At 43.7% G+C, this 17,487-nt stretch overlaps 1 protein-coding gene across 1 annotated transcript in view; it reads left to right on the top strand.

The window, feature by feature from the left end:
• Nucleotides 1-17,487, top strand: part of SLC7A14 (solute carrier family 7 member 14) — a 111,914-nt gene that overhangs the window by 84,229 nt on the left and 10,198 nt on the right. The window contains exons 5-7 of the mRNA XM_019643983.1: nt 4,677-4,823; nt 6,446-6,654; nt 8,499-9,376. Of these exons, the coding sequence (XP_019499528.1) occupies nt 4,677-4,823; nt 6,446-6,654; nt 8,499-9,376 (1,234 nt within the window). The remainder of the gene's footprint in view (nt 1-4,676; nt 4,824-6,445; nt 6,655-8,498; nt 9,377-17,487) is intronic.

Genomic DNA, 17,487 nt, shown 5'->3' with positions numbered 1-17,487 from the left:
GACAGTCTCCAAACAAAGGAAAAGTTCTTTTTCGTGTTCTCTACATTTAAATCCATTTGTTGGAACCTATTAGCACATTCCACTGTCACTGTAAACAGGCTGCTAATAGAGCTGGAGCAGTGACTGTGGTAGAAAATGCTATTGAAGTTGGAACTTTGTCTTGTTCCTTGGGAGGGAATTAGATAAAGGTGCCTAATTATCTCCTAAGCATCTGGCAGACTACAGAGGGCTGCCTCATCCAAATGCCTCTCAAATATCAGCAAGGTACAGGGGGCCAGCTTGTAGGGACCCACACCCCAGCCACTAATGACATTGCCTTTGACAACTAATTAAGCAGCAGCCCACAGCAACTGAGGCACATGCTGCTCCCCCCACCCCTCCACCCCACCCCCCACAAAGCTCTATAGAGGCACAGGCTGATCTGAATCGCCTGGCTGAGCAGCTATACGAGGTTGACTTTGGAAAACAATTTCCGCTTATATCATCAAATTAAAAAGTCAATACAATTTTTTACCTATGTAACACATTAAAGGTAAGTTAGAATAAAACACTAGTGAACCCAGTAGCACATATACATACACGCACACATACACACCCACTTTGCCCACCTATTTTATTCAGATGCTTACCCCTAGGTCCCACACTCATTCTTTCTTATAGGGAAGGGTACCCTAATCCTGAACACCAGGGGCCAGACCTGAGATCTGGATTGAGGAAAAGTGGAAATCAGGCTTAGTGGTTACTTGCGTAGAGACACACCCAGACAGTTTCATTTCATGGCTCTCTCGTATTTACCAATCAGGGATCATTTGCTTGCAAGAAAGAAAAACTCATTCAAACTAACCCAAGTAAACAGATGACCTTATTTGCTAATTGTATTATGTTCTCTTTGATAATCTGTTTATTTAATCTATATCTTGTTGGCAGGGTCTGTTTGATCTTGGCAGGTGTGCTGGCTTTTCTCCCTTTGCCTCCCTCCCCAACTCCATTCTTCACCCTGGAAGCTCTGTCCTGTGCTTCACAAGACCCCTGATGGTTCCTTCCTATAGGGTTTAGCCAGTGGAGATATTATCAGGAGATCAGAAAGGGAGAAGACAGCAAGGCCAGGGTATTTCCTCTTCCTCCCTCACTCCCAGCCTGGGCTCCTATACTCCCTTCACTGAAATAATTTCATTTGAGCCATCTGACTTACATTCTGTTTCCTGCCTGATGCAGTAGAACCTCCAAATGTCCTACCTTTAATCTGTTGAGTCTTTCTTCAACCATAATTGCTTTCTAGTTCTATGTATGCAAATTCAGGCTAACAGACATTCTCTTTGCAAACTTATTCTCTCTCTTCCCGACTTCACTATAGCTAACTTTCTGATATCTAATCATTATCAGTAATTGCCATCTATTCTTTCACTCATTTGGAAAACAATAGTATTTGTGTTTTTAAAATAACATAGATATTAATTAATCTTGTTCATTTTGTTACTGCAGTCAAGGTTGTGCAGTATCCTCTAGACTCCAAGCCCCACAGGGTCAAGCTCAGAGTGTGTTTTGCTTCTGTCTCCACATCACCAAGCACAGTGCCTGGCACATAGGAACAGTTAATAACTACATGTTGAGAACGGAGAGAAGAACGAGGATGGGGGGGTGGGGGAATTTGTGCTTCTGGGTTTCATCTGTTCTAGAAAAACGTACACTAGTTATAAAAACACTAATGGTAAGAGGTGATGTTTATTGATGACCTACTGTATTCTAGGACTGCAATTTTTTTATGTTATCTCATTTAATCCTTGTAACAACCTTAAGAGCTAAGAACTAGTATCATCTCTATTTAAAGTGATAAAGAAACTGAGGCTCTTAGAGGTTAGGAGCTTGTTCTAAGTCACCAAGTTAGTAGGTGGCAGAAGCAGCCTAGGTCCAACAGTTGACAAAGTCTGCACTCCTAACAAACCCTATCGCACGCACATGCACGGCTCTGGGGTTCCCTCTGGAGCATACAGCATACCTCTCCTCCAACTGCTACATGATTCGTACTTCAAAACTGGAAGGTGTTCCTCATGACTTCCACTGAGTCTCCTCTTATTCAAGTTAAACATCCCCTGATCCCCAGCTGTCCCTCACATGGTGTGGCTTGCAGACCTCTCACCTTCTTTGAGGGTAGATTTGACCCAAAGTTCTTGTTTAGGACCCTCCCATCCTCCTTTCCTCAGCAGTGAGCTCGTCCAGTATACGAGCTTTTGATTCAGAACCGACCACACCAAATAGGCCTGACACTGTAGCCCTGGCACATCCTAATTGGGAATGATGCATCTACAGAATGATTGTCATAACAGGTCACTGGATGGTTTACAAGAGGGGTGTGTGTGCGCGCGTGTGTGCGCGCGTGTGTGTGTGTACACAAAGGTGTTTATAAAGAGAGAAAGCAGGACCTGTTTTTCTGGAAGCTGTCTGAAAGCAGGGCTTTCTTGATTGGGGCAGCTTAGCAAAGCTAAAATCCCAGCATTTGTCCATCCTGAAAGACCAGAAACATTGTCTAGGCAAGTGAAAACAAGCTCGTTTCCAAGCCTGTGAACTTCCATGTGCGACGAGATACGATGTGTTTTCTTTCCCTGTTAAAGGCCAAAGACATTTCCCATGCCCTGAAATGACAGATTTTGCTGGAGTAAGATTGGGAGTTATGTCCTCGCCCAGAAAGTGGAACTCTGGCGATGGAACCACTTGTTTGAGAAGTTCTTTTTACCTGAGTTATTAGAATAGACCAGGAGCTCTTAGCTTTCTTTTTTTTGTTTGTTTTTGTGCTATGGACTCATTGGCAGTCTGGTGATGCCTATAAGCCCCTTCTGAGAATTGTGTTTATAAACAAGTTACCTAATTACACAGGAAATCAGAAGGAATCAATTAAATCACAATATAGTTATTAAAATATTTTAAAATTATGATTTAATAACAACGTGCTTCTTTATTATTAAATATTAATATTTAAGTCTAATAACTATTATAATTTGAAAGCAGCAATGAACACAACTGACATTCTAAGATCTCTGCAACAACTCTAATATGATAGGAAAATGTCTGGTCGCTACTGGGACAAAGTTATAGGTACAGTTAGTTTACCACCTACATTCATGATTAAAAGAAATGCTAACATTCAGTCAGAGCTTAGTGAAAATAGAGATGTCATTTTTTTCTCAGCAAAATCCACAGACCCCACCTGACTTTCATGGAGCACAGGATGAGAACTCCCAATTAGGGAACTGAAACATTACAGTCCTAGTGGGGGAGACTGTACAAGAGACCAACTCATTTTGCAGATGAGCAAAGGTGGGTTTTGAAGGTTTGAAAGCTTCAATATTGTGATGTCCCTTGTAAGTTCTAGTATTTAGTACTTTTTTTTCTTATTAAGAAGTCAGTGGGGGGCCGGCTGAGTGGCTCAGTTGATTAAGAGCTCGCTCAAGAGTTTGAGCTCTGAGCAACAGCAGTTCAAGTCCTGGCCGGAGCTGAGCAGCCGCTGAGCTGCCAACAGGTGGCAGGATGGCTCAGCTAAAAAAAAAAAAAGAAGAAGTCCGTGGGAAAGGTAAGAGTGAAAATTTAGGAACAGGTGTCTGCTTGGCATATGTTTTGAATCTCATCATTTACAAATTGAATTGCAGAAAAGAAAACAAAAAGTGCTGTCAGAAAAGAGCCTCACTCCTGGACCCCTGGCTAGAGCATGTATGTTGCCAAGTTCCCTCACCCCATACACACAAGTCCAAAAAAGTCTCTCTCACCTCGCCTAGAAGGACATCCCCAAACATTCAAAGAGGCACTTTATTTACTGTCAGCTGATAATGAGGATGCTAAGATGGGGAAACTGCATTTACACTTTAGTAGATCTTTTGGAAGAAAGTAACACACTCCTCAACGGACGATTTTCACTGACATCTTGACTTATGAAGTCCCAACCATCCTTGGAGTCACGTACCCTCCTGTTTGACATCCAGCAGATGTCACTGGATACCTCCTCCCCAGCTTTACACTGCCTCCTACCTCATAACTTCTCCTGCCTTGCAGCCCAACTGGGTCACCAAAGCTCCCAAAAGGAGCAGAACAATCAAACTGTCCCTACCCGTGTTCCCATGGAAGACAATAGAATACCTGGAAATCTTAAAAACTTTTATATCATTTAAGATTTGGAAGTTACCATAGAGAAATCTATCAGGGAACCTTCTGAGACCCCCATACCTAATGCCAAAAGAGCCCTACTCATGTCTCTGTGACAGTCACAAGTACCTCCCCACATTTAAAAACACCCCCTAGGGGCAGTCATGCAGCCCCTGGTTGTGGTTGAGAACCACTGGATAAAAGCACAGAGAGGCTAATGAGTTCCCCCAAGACACAGGGAGAGCCAACTTAGTGATTTTTTTTATAAACCCACTTATTTCCAGAAATGACTTGAATGTGTTGAATGACCTACTTTTTATTTGGGCATAATTCTTCTTATCTCCATTTTACACGTGAGGGAATTGCCCAGTGTCACACCTAGAAAGCAGAGGAGATCAGAACTCAAAAGTTTAGCAAAAGTGCTACCATGTTACCCCTTCTGCCGCTCAGTAATGTCTGCCGGGCATTGGCCAAGTGGGTACCACATGGAAGGTCCTGGTGCTGCTCTGACACTCTGAGTCTGACAAATGTCATCATCCTTACAGGTGTTGCAAGGAGCAGCCACGTGTTTTTATGCTTTCATTGGTTTTGACATCATTGCCACCACCGGAGAGGAAGCCAAGAATCCCAACACGTCCATCCCTTATGCTATCACTGCCTCCCTGGTCATCTGCCTGACAGCATATGTATCTGTAAGTACCGAATGTTTGCAGGACCCTCATCATGACCTTGTCATATTTGACCTTAAAATGGGGCCCTGGGGCTGGGTTCCTTTCTGTCCGGAACTGGTCCTTTCTTTGTGCCTTCTTTGTGTTTGTATGCATGTGTCCATGCCCCCTGTATCCCTACCCATCTATGACAAGAAAAAAATCAGGACTCCAAATAGGACATGGGAGAAGCCCCAGGCCCTCACTCCAGCCACGGTCTCTGAGTTGCCATCCCCGCTCACCCTACACACAGGCTCTTGGTGTCCACGGCTGCCCAGGGCTGGAGTACCGGGAGTGGGCCGCCATCCAAGGAGCACAGATCATAGGCTGGCAGTAACGGGTGGGTGTGCAAGCAGAAGCATTGTGGGCCTCTGTGCACCCTCCTCAATGCTCTTCTGTCTTCTGGGAGCTTCCCGGCAGTGAAGAGGCGAGGCTCCCCCAGAGTGGGGAGAGAGAATGCATAATGCTCTAGAGATGCTCTTCCCCTTAAGTACAGGGGGGAAATGCAATTTCTTTCTGCTGTTGCTCCCTCTTTTTACACCGGTGCAAGCTCACCCCTAAGGTTTCTCCACCAAGAGGAGTTCTCAGAATGAAGTCTTCAGCCTTCTGTCCTCAGGATCACACGGGACACTCCTCACACTTCCGATGTGTCATTTCTCAGCTCCTATCCTAGAATTTCTATCACAGAAATGCTTCAACCACATCCAACATCCTCCCTCAACATCCCCCTTTGCCTGAAGAATAGGCAAAGAAGTGATTTAGAAATGCACCACTCTCTCCCTTTCAGGTTTTAAACTGCCTTCTTGATGCCAGCATTGGCCTTCGGAGGCCAAGGGGCTTCATTGCCTGGGGCTAATTCTGAAGGGAGGGATGTTAGGGCAGATCTATGACATATAAGGGGAGATAGGTCCTGGTTAAGCAAAGTCATGATGGTCTTATAGCCCAGAATAGGACCAGATTCCACCCTGATGCCATAATTTGTTTGTTGGCCTGCCTGGCTCCTGGGACTGAGCTAGAGAGAGGAGATGGAAATATGAGTCCTCATCTGGGTCACATCCATTCATTGACTATGGATCTCCTCTGTACTTATCTTTGGAGTTTTGATCTCTGGTCTTCAGGATGAGAGGGAGTACAGCTAAGACCATGTAGGACCCTGACAGTATAAAAGAAATGAGAGTCTTGTCCATGTGGGCTAGGTGCTCATGGTCACTGCCAGGCCCCAGCTCCAGTGCCTATGGCTGCAGCAACTTCCTAGTAAAATGAACCTGGTAGTATCTGTCCTTCATTGAACTGTCAGTGAGTGTAGCTCTGCTTTCCTGAGGCTGAAATACCTGCAGACTTATTCCTCAGATATGAAAGGGCACAAAGAGATATTAGAGATTATGTGGTCTAGTCCACTAAATACACATGTGGCGAGAAAATGCTGAGACCAAGAGCTCCAGAGGCCAAATGACGGGTTTAAACTAAAGGCATATTTCAAGAAGTTGCAGATCCAAACCGCCGTGCCGGCCTCTCAGTTCAGGTCCAGGGCTCTTCCTCCCTGTGGGACAGTCATCCATCCTGTCAGTATCCTCTACCTCCAGCCATGTTTTCTCTTGTTTTAACAGGTGAGCATGATCTTAACGCTGATGATGCCATATTATGCCATTGACACGGAATCCCCACTCATGGAGATGTTTGTGGTTCATGGGTTCTATGCTGCAAAATTCATAGTGGCCATTGGGTCGGTTGCAGGACTGACCGTTAGCTTGCTGGGCTCCCTCTTCCCAATGCCAAGGGTCATTTATGCCATGGCTGGCGATGGGCTCCTTTTCAGGTAAGGGCTACTGTGCTCTGTGGAATTTATTCTGGTATGCCTCTCCAGGAAGAATGTCACTCACTATCAGCCTGACTGTAATTTCAATGTGAGTGACTGCGGAATTTGTCACACACATATCCTGGCAAAGAGTTTGAGTGAAAAGAGCTTAGGCCCTGAAACAGCCCCTCAGTTTGACTCTGGGTCCCTCAATCTAGCACAAACTGCTGTGTTCCCCCAAAGCCCCCCTCCTCCTGTTTGATATCGTGTGCTCCTTAGTAAAGACGGTGGGTGCCAAATTGCTACATTAGGTGGCCTTCAAGGAAGAATCCATCCCAGGGACATCTTAGGCCTACCTTCGTATTGAGGCCTGGTAACTGCCCCTCTCTCCACCGCCCCTCTAACGTTGAAAAAAGTTCAAAGTTACAATCAAAGGGGGGATAAGGCCCTATGAACAGAACCTAATAAGCATAGCAACAATAGCTATCGTTTATTGAACGTTTGTGTATCCCAGGTGCTTTGTACACAGTATCCCATTTTGCAGACGAATATATTCAGAGAGGTAAAAAAACAAACAAACACACAAAAATCACTTGCCCCAAATCTCCCAGCTACTGGGGTTGGGGGAGGCAAGATTTGAACTCAGGACTGTCTGACTCCAGAAACCAGACTTTTAACGCACCAATATATTGACTCTTCTACCCCTCTATGTTGGCCATAAAGTGGCCTCTCTGCCCATCGTACAAACGGGATGTGGCCCCACCTCTTGGTTCTCAGTGCCCATTCGTGAGGGGCTTGCAAGGAAGACATTCCTCTAGTGCACAAAGCAAGCAGTAAACCATGGAAGCCAAGGAGCTCTCAGAGGCGCAGAGGGACCCAGCTCAGAGACTTGACCTCTGCCATAGGCTGTCATCTTCTGCTCCAGGTCCTCAGCCTATGCCCTAAAGTCATCACCAGGTCAGAGCTGCTATGTTTGGGGAGCTGGACAGATCAAGAAGAACCTGACCGTGGTGAAGGTGTGACAACTTTACACATCCCAAAGGGTTTTCTGCTGTCCAAGAAAATTAAGAGGAAAAATGCTGGGGCTCCAAGCACAGTTTAGAGTCTTGTATGAATTCTGAAAATAAGGGAGGAATGGAAGAGGTGGGAGCAGGGAGGATCGAGAGAAGAGAGAGAAGGAGAACAGGAACCTACCAAAATCGCACAGGCACTGCTGAGGATGCAGCTGCCATTCATTCGCCCTTGTTGGTCTTCTCCAATCGGTAACAGGCTGGGTTTAACCTGCACCTATGAGCACAAGTTCTTCATTACTGTGTTATTTTACCATCTAAATCCCTGTACTTTTGCTATAGAGCAATGCTTCTCAAGCTTTGGCATAAATCAAACTCTGGAGGTTTTTTAAAGCATAGATTGTTGAGCCCCACTCCCAGAGATTCTAACATAGTAGGCCCCAGGTGAAACCTGAAAATATGTATTTCTCACAAGCTCCAAGGTGATGCCTGTGCTGCTGATCCATGGACCATACTTTGGATAACACAGGTCTAGAGGACCCCCAAGCAGGTGCATGATTTCTCCAACTACCCCTTCCTTCCCGGCAAAGCCTGAATTTCGATGTAGGTTTCTGAAATACCAAGTTCATCACAGAATGAATTAGGAACTTTAACAAAAAAGTGTGTCTCAAAACTAAGGAATTAAAGTAAAATTTCTTTAAATTATATTCCAGGAACCAACTCCTGGGGTAGGAATCACAGCTGTATTTAAAGCAATGAATCCAAAAGTAAATTGGAGGGGCAGGACCAGGAGGTGTGGAGCCGTGCTCGAGTCCATCACCATATGTTAACCCTGTGCTTCCGTGACCCCTCCAGGTTTCTGGCTCATGTGAGCTCCTACACAGAGACGCCAGTGGTGGCCTGCGTCGTGTCGGGGTTCCTGGCAGCTCTCCTCTCACTCTTGGTCAGCCTGAGAGACCTGATAGAGATGATGTCCATCGGCACACTCCTTGCCTACACCTTGGTCTCTGTCTGCGTCTTGCTCCTTCGATACCAACCAGAGAGTGACATTGATGGTTTTGTCAAGTTCTTGTCTGAGGAGCACACAAAGAAGAAGGAGGGCATCCTGGCTGACTGTGAGAAGGAAGTGTGTTCTCCGATGAGTGAAGGGGAAGAGTTTTCTGGCCCTGCCACCAACACCTGTGGGGCCAAGAACTTACCGTCTTTGGGAGACAATGAGATGCTCATAGGGAAATCAGACAAGTCAACCTACAACGTTAACCACCCCAACTACGGCACCGTGGATATGACCACAGGCATAGAAGCTGATGAATCTGAAAACATTTATCTCATCAAGTTAAAAAAGCTGATCGGGCCCCGTTACTACACCATGAGAATCCGGCTGGGCCTGCCAGGCAAAATGGACCGTCCCACAGCAGCTACAGGGCACACGGTGACCATCTGCGTGCTCCTGCTCTTCATCCTCATGTTCATCTTCTGCTCCTTCATCATCTTTGGTTCCGACTACATCTCAGAGCAGAGCTGGTGGGCCATCCTTCTGGTGGTTCTGATGGTGCTGCTGATCAGTGCTCTGGTGTTTGTGATCCTGCAGCAGCCAGAGAACCCCAAGAAGCTGCCCTACATGGCCCCCTGCCTTCCCTTTGTGCCTGCCTTCGCCATGCTGGTGAACATCTATCTCATGCTAAAGCTCTCCACCATCACCTGGATCCGGTTTGCTGTCTGGTGCTTTGTGGGTAAGCAACTTCCTCGGAGCCTTGAGAGTTTTCTTTTAAGGCCATAATTGTCCCAGAATTACCTCCTTGCTGGGCTGGGTATGGCTGTTTTAAGAGAAATCTGGCTGGTTCTATAGACTCTTGCTTTCTGCATTAGAGTCAATAGAGCCAGCTGTACCCTTTCTGTCACTAGTTCTGAAGAATGATGCTAATCAATCCATCACTTCATTGAATACTATTATTGGACATTCTTCTTATGGATAATTAATACCATGAAAAGTCCACTTTAAATTAGCCCACATAAAAAAGGAGGGAAAATAGCATAGTAAAAGTGAGCATGGGAAAAGTTGATTGAAGTTCTATCTTAGCAACTAAAATTTATGAAATTAAAAGTTATGGGGGAAAAAGTATCTTACATATAACAAAATTAAATTAAAATAGCAATCATGCCCTAATTTTTTAAATGATCAAAGTATGAATTAAGTGTGGATTTTTTGGCATAATTTTTCTGACAAAATTGCATCATGGCACCATTTAACATCCCTCACTTCATATAGACGTTTATAAAATATTCAAGAGTGTTTTATTTTTTCCCAATGTCCTTTCTTCATCCTTTGATACTCCAGGCATTCTTTTGGGAAGTACGCAGCACACCATCATCGTTGTTGATTTTCTCTTCTTCTGTTGATAACTGATATGACTATGTCAGGTCCTCAGTTGCCTATAGCTTTGGGTGAGGATTACGGTGGCTCTTTTACTACCTTCAGAAAGTTCTGTACCTTTCCCAAGATTCCTAATTTTCCTTTGTGATCGATTTATATTATATTATGATAAACACATTGCATGTTTATCATATCTATAGGGTTGTTGGAAAAGTCATGACGCATGTTTGCAACAGATGGCACTAGTTCATTTTTGGAAGGACTAGAGTCATTTGCATCTATGTTATTGCTATGTCATTTGACAGCTGACAGCTCTAGCTTGATTCTAAAAAAAATTGAGCGATTTGGTTGCATTTTGGAGATTTTACAAAAAGTTGAAGATGGAAGACCAAACTGTGTATTTTACTGTTTTAGTTCCATAAAGGGAAAAACGTGGGTCAAGCTTGTGAAAAGTTACATAAAGTTCATGGTGACAATGTTCTACAAGAACGTCAGTGCTAGCGATGGTTCATGAAATTCTGTTCTGGTGATTTTGATCTCAATGACGCTCCTCGGTCAGAGAGGCCCACCAAGGTTGATGATGACAAAATAAAGGCATTGATGGAGTCAAACCTGCGTTACACAACATGAGAGATTGCAGAAACATTAAACATCCATCAATCAAGCGTTCATGACCACCTGAAGAAGCTGGGGTACACAGGCAAGCTCGATATTTGGGTTCTGCATGAACTCAAAGAAGTTCATTTGATGGCGCGTATAAACATCTGCAATATGCTCATTAAACGTGAGGAAAATGATCTTTTTTTGAAGCGACCGAAAACTGGTGATGAGAAAACAATGTGGTGCACAAACGGTCTTGGTCCTGATGTGATGACTCGCCTCAAACAACATCGAAAGCAGATATTCATCAGAGGAAGGTTATGCTGTCAGTGTGGTGGGATTTTAAAGGTGTCGTGTTTTTCGAGCTCCTACCAAGGAACCAAACAATCAATTTGAATGTGTACTGTCAGCAGTTGGATAGTTTGAATGAATCCACCACCCAGAAACATCCAGAGCTCGTTAATTGTAAAGGAGTTGTGTTCCATTGCGACAACGCAAGACCACACACAAGTTTGATCATCCATCAAAAATTATTGGAGCTTGGGTGGGATGTGTTGCCACACCCACTATACTCGCCTGACCTTGCACCATCAGACTTCCACTTGTTTTGCTCTCTTCAAAGCTCCTTGCGTGGTATAACGTTCAATTCAGATGAGGCTGTAAATCAGCACCTTGTTCAGTTTTTCGCAAATAAAGACAGGTCCTTCTATGAACAAGGCATTATGAAGCTCACTGAAAGATAGCAAAAAGTTATCGAACAAAACAGGCAATATATCATTGATTGATCTTTGCTCTTTATATAAATAAATGACCTTTGAAAAACATAGACAAAATATGTCATGACTTTTTGGACAACCCAATAACAATCACTGATGTTTATGAGATGGTAGGGATTGGTGTTTGTGATAACTTGAGAGAAAAGTGTTAAGTAAAGACTAATTTTAAAATTCCTTAGTCACTATTTTTATGTCCCTATACAACTTAGTAACCCTAGGGTCTCTGGTAACAAATACAGTACTTAGTTAAGGAGGATGCTTAGGTGATTTGAGGAATAGGAAAGTAATAGAATAAGTAACCTCTGCCTTAAGGAGAAGCAAGACAAATACACATGAATCAACCAACCTGGGCAAGGCAGTATAGAGAATCATTGATTGGTAGGCCATCCATTCCCTGAGGTCATGGATATGGATGTTCAACATTGTGTCCTCTGAATCTCTAAGAGGTTAAATTGCATGCTCAAAATCAACAGGAATAATAGGAAGTTATTCACAGAACTGTTACTATAATCCAGTATCTCAATGCTCAGGTCTGGGGCTCCTCCTTCCTTACCAGGGTGCCTCCAAGCAGACCTTTTTATTTGATCAGAATATTTGATATATATAGTGTGTGTGGATTAACGCATAACATCAGGGCTGGCTTCATGGGCAGATGACCTGTGCAGTCACATAGGGCCCCTCACTTGGTTTAATGCTCAGCGTGCTGCCTTCTCGAATTCTTCATAATTTTTTAACAAGAGGCTCCATGGTTTCATTTTATGCTGGGATCCATAAATTAAGTAGTTGGTCCTGCATAATACCTATGGTTTCTGGAATACCAAAGGCATTCTGCAAAAGTGGTGAGGTGGCAGGGGCCCTTGCCTTTCTTTGGAGTCAAACAGGCCCAGGTTCAAAGCACAGCTTCGCCACCTCCATGTCTTGTAACCTTGGGAAATTCATTCCTTTAGGCTTCAATTCACAGTTTACTCATCTATAAAAATGCAGATAATGTATTCGCCTTGATCTGGTTGCTATTTGGTGCTTAAATCAGAAAATATTGGGGAAAGCAATGAGAATTATTCACTTCCTGCCTTTCTTTTAAAAATCTAAAATGATTCACTGTCCCCCAGACTAGCTATCACATGCCACAGTACAACATGAACCTGTTCTAACTCAGGCTGCCCTCCCAGTTATCAGGCAGAAGAAAACTCCCAGAGGGCCTTTTGTAATCTTGCTGATAGCACAAACTTCAAACTCACTCCAGAAACTGATACTGACATGGGAGGATGCCACCCTGCAGCTTGGGCTGGCCAGACAGAGGGCACAGGAGCCCACAGTTCAACAAGCACCCAGCTGCAAGCTACTAACTGCTTTGGTATCATGATCTTTGAAGCCTAGTGTTCAGTTTCACCTGTAACAAAGAGTCTCAACCCTGACTACACACACATCAGAATCGCCTGAATTGCTTCTAAAACAGTCTATGCTCAGGATCCCCTCACAGAGATTTTCTGATTCAATTGGTCTGTTATGGTCAATTTAGGGTATTTTTTAAAGCTCCCCCAGATAACTTTAATGTGCAGCCAGGTTTACAATGATCTAGAACAGTGGTTCTCAAAGTGTGCTCCCAGATCAGCACATCAATATTATATGGAATCTAGTTAGAAATGCAGCGTTGGACCCCATCCCACATCTACAGAATCAGAATCTCCAGGGGCAATTTAGGTTTGAACAAGCCCCCCAGGTGATACTGATGCATGCTCAAATTTGAAAGCCACCCACCTGGAGAGAAGAAGATATTAGCAAGCAAGGCAGATAACTTAATTACAAAAATTCCCTGTTTTTCAAAACAAATTTTTGCATATGTAATATATATCCATCCTACAACCCCAAATTGGCTTACAAAATCTTTAATAATGTTATAGAATAAATATCCATCTCTAAACCTCTGAGTCTCCAAACTCTCAGATTTTTCTTCTTAATATCTCTGTTCACAGTATAGCTTTCCTGGGGAGAACAGTAGAGATATTTTTAAATGGAGCTTCTTATGAAACATCAGCTACTTTTTAAAAAGAAGGTTTGCATGGCTAGGCTGAGTCATAACTTGATAATCTTCTTGGATACATTTTTTTACCCAACCTTCTCTAAATGAATCTTAATTACAGCACTTTTGTCACAATGTTTTGCTAAGCTTTGACCTTCAGAAGACACGGCTCGTAGAGGTAAAGGAGGCACAAGTCCCAACAAGATTACCTAGCACTTGTTCTTTTTCCTTCAGAAAATAGAAATAACACAATAGCAAATGTTTAATAATCCCAATGAAATGAGCACAAAGCAGGTTTCACTCTCCTTTCTTTTAGCTGATGTAGTTTTGTGAAGAACAACAACACCTCAAGGAGTTGGGCAGAGTTAGGGGCTATGAAGTAGCAAGGAGCAGTGAGATCATGCACTGTATGATGGTATTTTCATGGGCATCTTTGAGGTCTACTATTTCCTATGGGCCTTTATTATGAATTAATCATCTGTTAGACCACTTCATGGGCCTCCTCACCCTGAAAGGCTGCCATGTTTTCATCTGGAATGTTTTCAGTCCCTCTGAGAAAAACATTCTCTCTATGGATTTAGAGAAATGATAGAACTTGTGATTTGGGCAATGGACCCCATGTATCCTATACTAAAACATAAATATTCCAGAGAGAAGATACCCCTTATGACCTTTGTCTAAGCTAGCATATGAAATCTATTGGAAATTGACCAAAGCAGCCATTTTGATGAAGGGAAGAGGAGGAAAAAGAGGAGGCTATGAATTGGGATTTGAGAGGGCACCGAGATAAACAAATTCCTGAGGCTATGTCCCATAAATAAGTTTGAAATTCTCCTTGTAGGCCGAGGAGAAAGCCATTGGCACCTTCCACATCAAAATCATTCTCAGGAGAGCAAGAAAAATCATGAAGGCCAGGCTGAGGGTGGCAACAGGGCCAGTGGGATTCCAAGAAGGAGGGAGTGTGGAGGTGGATCCTGCAAGAGCCAAGGCTGCCTGCTGGCAGAGGTGCTGTGCTGGACAGGGAGATGCATGGGGAGGAGGCAGAGAGTGATCCCAGGGCTCTGCACCCAGGGGCAGCTGAGAATGAAGGGGGGAGGGGACCATCACAGAGGTGGAGGCGCTGGAGAGGGTGTGTGCATGCACCTGGGACAGACTTAGAGCCATGAAAGAAAGGGTGGAGGGCTTCGTTCCTTCAGCATTACGTTTGTGAGATTCATCCACATTGTTGCCCGTAGCGTTAGCTTGTTTCTTCTCCTTGCCGTCTAGCCTTCCACTGTGGTAACATACCACAAGGTATTTCTTCATTCTAGTGTCCATGGACGTTTAGCTTGTTTCCAGTTTGGGGCGGTTATGAATAGAGCTGCTATGAACATTCTCGTACATGTGTTTGGTGGTGACATGGACACATTTCCTTTGTGTTCTATTGAGTTAGAAGTGGAATTGATTATTGAATTTTTAAATATTCTTTAACAAGGTTACACTGTGTCTCATGTACATTATATCCTTCAAATAAAATACGGGTCCCCAGCTCCATTTTGCAGATGGGAAGCCTGAGGCGTAAAATAATGTGATTTTATGTTCAATCAGTTACAGGGCCAGGGAGAGAACTCCCTCCACCACAAGCTTCCATCCTAAACCTGCACCACCTGGCCATATCATATGAAACAAACCTTATTGTTATTACAATCAACAGGGCTGGTGGTGGTATTTTAAAAAATAATCAGCAAAGTTGTTGGGGATTGTGCTGGATGGGAGGACACATCATTACCTTCAGGTCTTCATTTCTGCACTGGCAAAGGTCTGTTTTGGAAAGTTAATCCCAGAATAGTAAAAATAAAAAGCATCTGAGCATAACAAAGTACCTCAGTTATCTGCAGTGGGCAGGGCATCCTGCTGGAAAGTGCACCCCAGGAAGAGGCAGCTCCACCCAGCCTGAGGTCAGGTGGCCCAACTCCTCTCATCCTGAGCCTGGAGCCACCTGCAGAGGACAGGAAGCTCCTGGGGGACTCCAGAGGTCAGGGACCGGCTGCATAACCCAAGTTTGTGCCCACACAATTGAAAACCTGTTATTGTCTATCTCCAGGTCACCCCATCTTTTTTCAGAGTTGAGTGTTTGTACCAGGTTTTCTCCCATATGATCCAGAGGACCTCTTCCTCCTCCCATTACTCTCACTTGTAGGTTTGGGGCCATTTGCTTAATTATTTATCACAGGATGAATCAACACCAGTAGAGTAAGTAGGTGTTTTACCAGCTCATGCTGAGGTGCCCCAGCATCTGAAGGCAGACTTGACATTCCTAAACCTTCCCTGGGGGCATCGGGGTGGGATGGGAACAGCCCTCCATTTAGACTCAAGCAATGTGAGTCCCAGTGCCATTTCAATTGCTGGTTTATTGTATAGTTCCTAACTTCTCTGGGATGAGGGATGAGAAACTGCTTTTATTTATACAGGGTTTTACAATCACAAAGTGTTCTATCATGTAAAGAAAGCCCATTCAATTGCTGAAGGCATGATTCTTCATCTTGTCTAGCCTGAACCTCTCATGGGCACATTCTCCACCAGAGAAGTCTGCCTGGAAAAGAAGCCAGAGCCTCCCTTTGAATATTTCCCTTCTCTGCAAACAGCCTTTCACAGGACTCATTACCATTACCTTTGACCCAGGCTGGCAGTCAGCCTGTGTGCCTGGGTACAGCCATGCCTGTTGTTAAAACATTGAAACATTTCTGTGCCTGCTGCTAACTAGTCACTGCCTTCAGTGCCCCCTCCCACCAGGATCCGTCAACTAAAAAAATAAATCGTCCAGCAGGGGGGCCTCCAGGGCCCCTTTTGTGTGTGTGCTGTAGGACAAAAATTGACTCCCTTATGATTTTCAATATCATACCTGCCATTCATTTATTACAGAGATAAGATGTATAGCTACAAAGCAATAGATCAAAGGTTTTAAAGGGACAGCAGAATGAAATATGCAATTAGAATAAATAGTGTTACCAATTAGACATCGTATTCTTGAGGCTTGGTACCAAATGACTCGTAGCTTATGCCAAAACCAAATGCACTCCCAAAAATAAAAACTTTGCCATCGATAAAGGTTTACCAAAAAAAAAAAAATGACACCAGCCCCAAGGACAACCTAAATGAGAGGGCCCAAAATTATTTCAAGCAATGATAACATCACTGAAATAAGTACATAGACTCATAAGATGAAGAGGTTTTTCCCCACATGTATAAAGAATTCAGGGAAATGTTAATACTGCTGAATATGAGATGATACTAAGGAATTATTATTAGTTTTTAGATGTGATCATGATACTAAGTTTTTTTAAAGGAGTCCATTTTACAAATGCATACTAAAATATTTATAGGTAAAACAGGATGGAAGGGATTTGTTTCAAAATAACCTAAAAAGAAGAGGATAGGAGAGTGGGTGGGTGTCAGGAGGGAGCTAGTGATGAGTACATGGGATTCTTTATACTATTCGCCCCCTTTTTGTGTATGTTTGAAATTTTTCAAAATGCAAAGTTAAGCAAAGTTGTTTTCGGTCAGTCTATACGTCATAGCCATTCCTGGTAGATGGGTGAACCCTGGATTAGGACATGGAGAGACCCAGGAGGTTTCATAGTCCCGCCACTAACCATGTTGCTGTGAACAATCCTTTATTTTGTCCTGTGGGCAGTTTCCTATCTGTGAAATGCACATAATCAGAGAGATAGAGAGAGAGGGGTGGGGGAGAGAGAGAGGGGGGGGGCACTAGGAGGAGTCTAAACAAGATAACATCTGTTTAACATTTTGAGCTCCTTGGAAGAAAGGTGCAGCATAAATGCATCATTATAGGACCTCAGCACCCAGAGATGTTATGTGAAGTTTAGTGTAGACGATTAAGGATTCCCAGAATCCCCACAGATTTTTCAGAAACTACCTCATGCTTAGTTCTCTAAGCCAAGTGAAAGGAGCAGAAACAAAACACCCTGCTCTACACAGGAGGCTTTTAGCAGCTCTGTTTACTCCTCCAACACAAAGCCCTTGTTTATGTGTGACAGATGGTAGTACATGTTTCTCGCTTTCTCTCTCTCTCTC

Source organism: Hipposideros armiger, unplaced genomic scaffold, assembly GCF_001890085.2.
Source record: "Hipposideros armiger isolate ML-2016 unplaced genomic scaffold, ASM189008v1 scaffold_83, whole genome shotgun sequence".
Taxonomy (NCBI): domain Eukaryota; kingdom Metazoa; phylum Chordata; class Mammalia; order Chiroptera; family Hipposideridae; genus Hipposideros; species Hipposideros armiger.
This window is presented reverse-complemented; position numbering and strand designations above follow the sequence as displayed.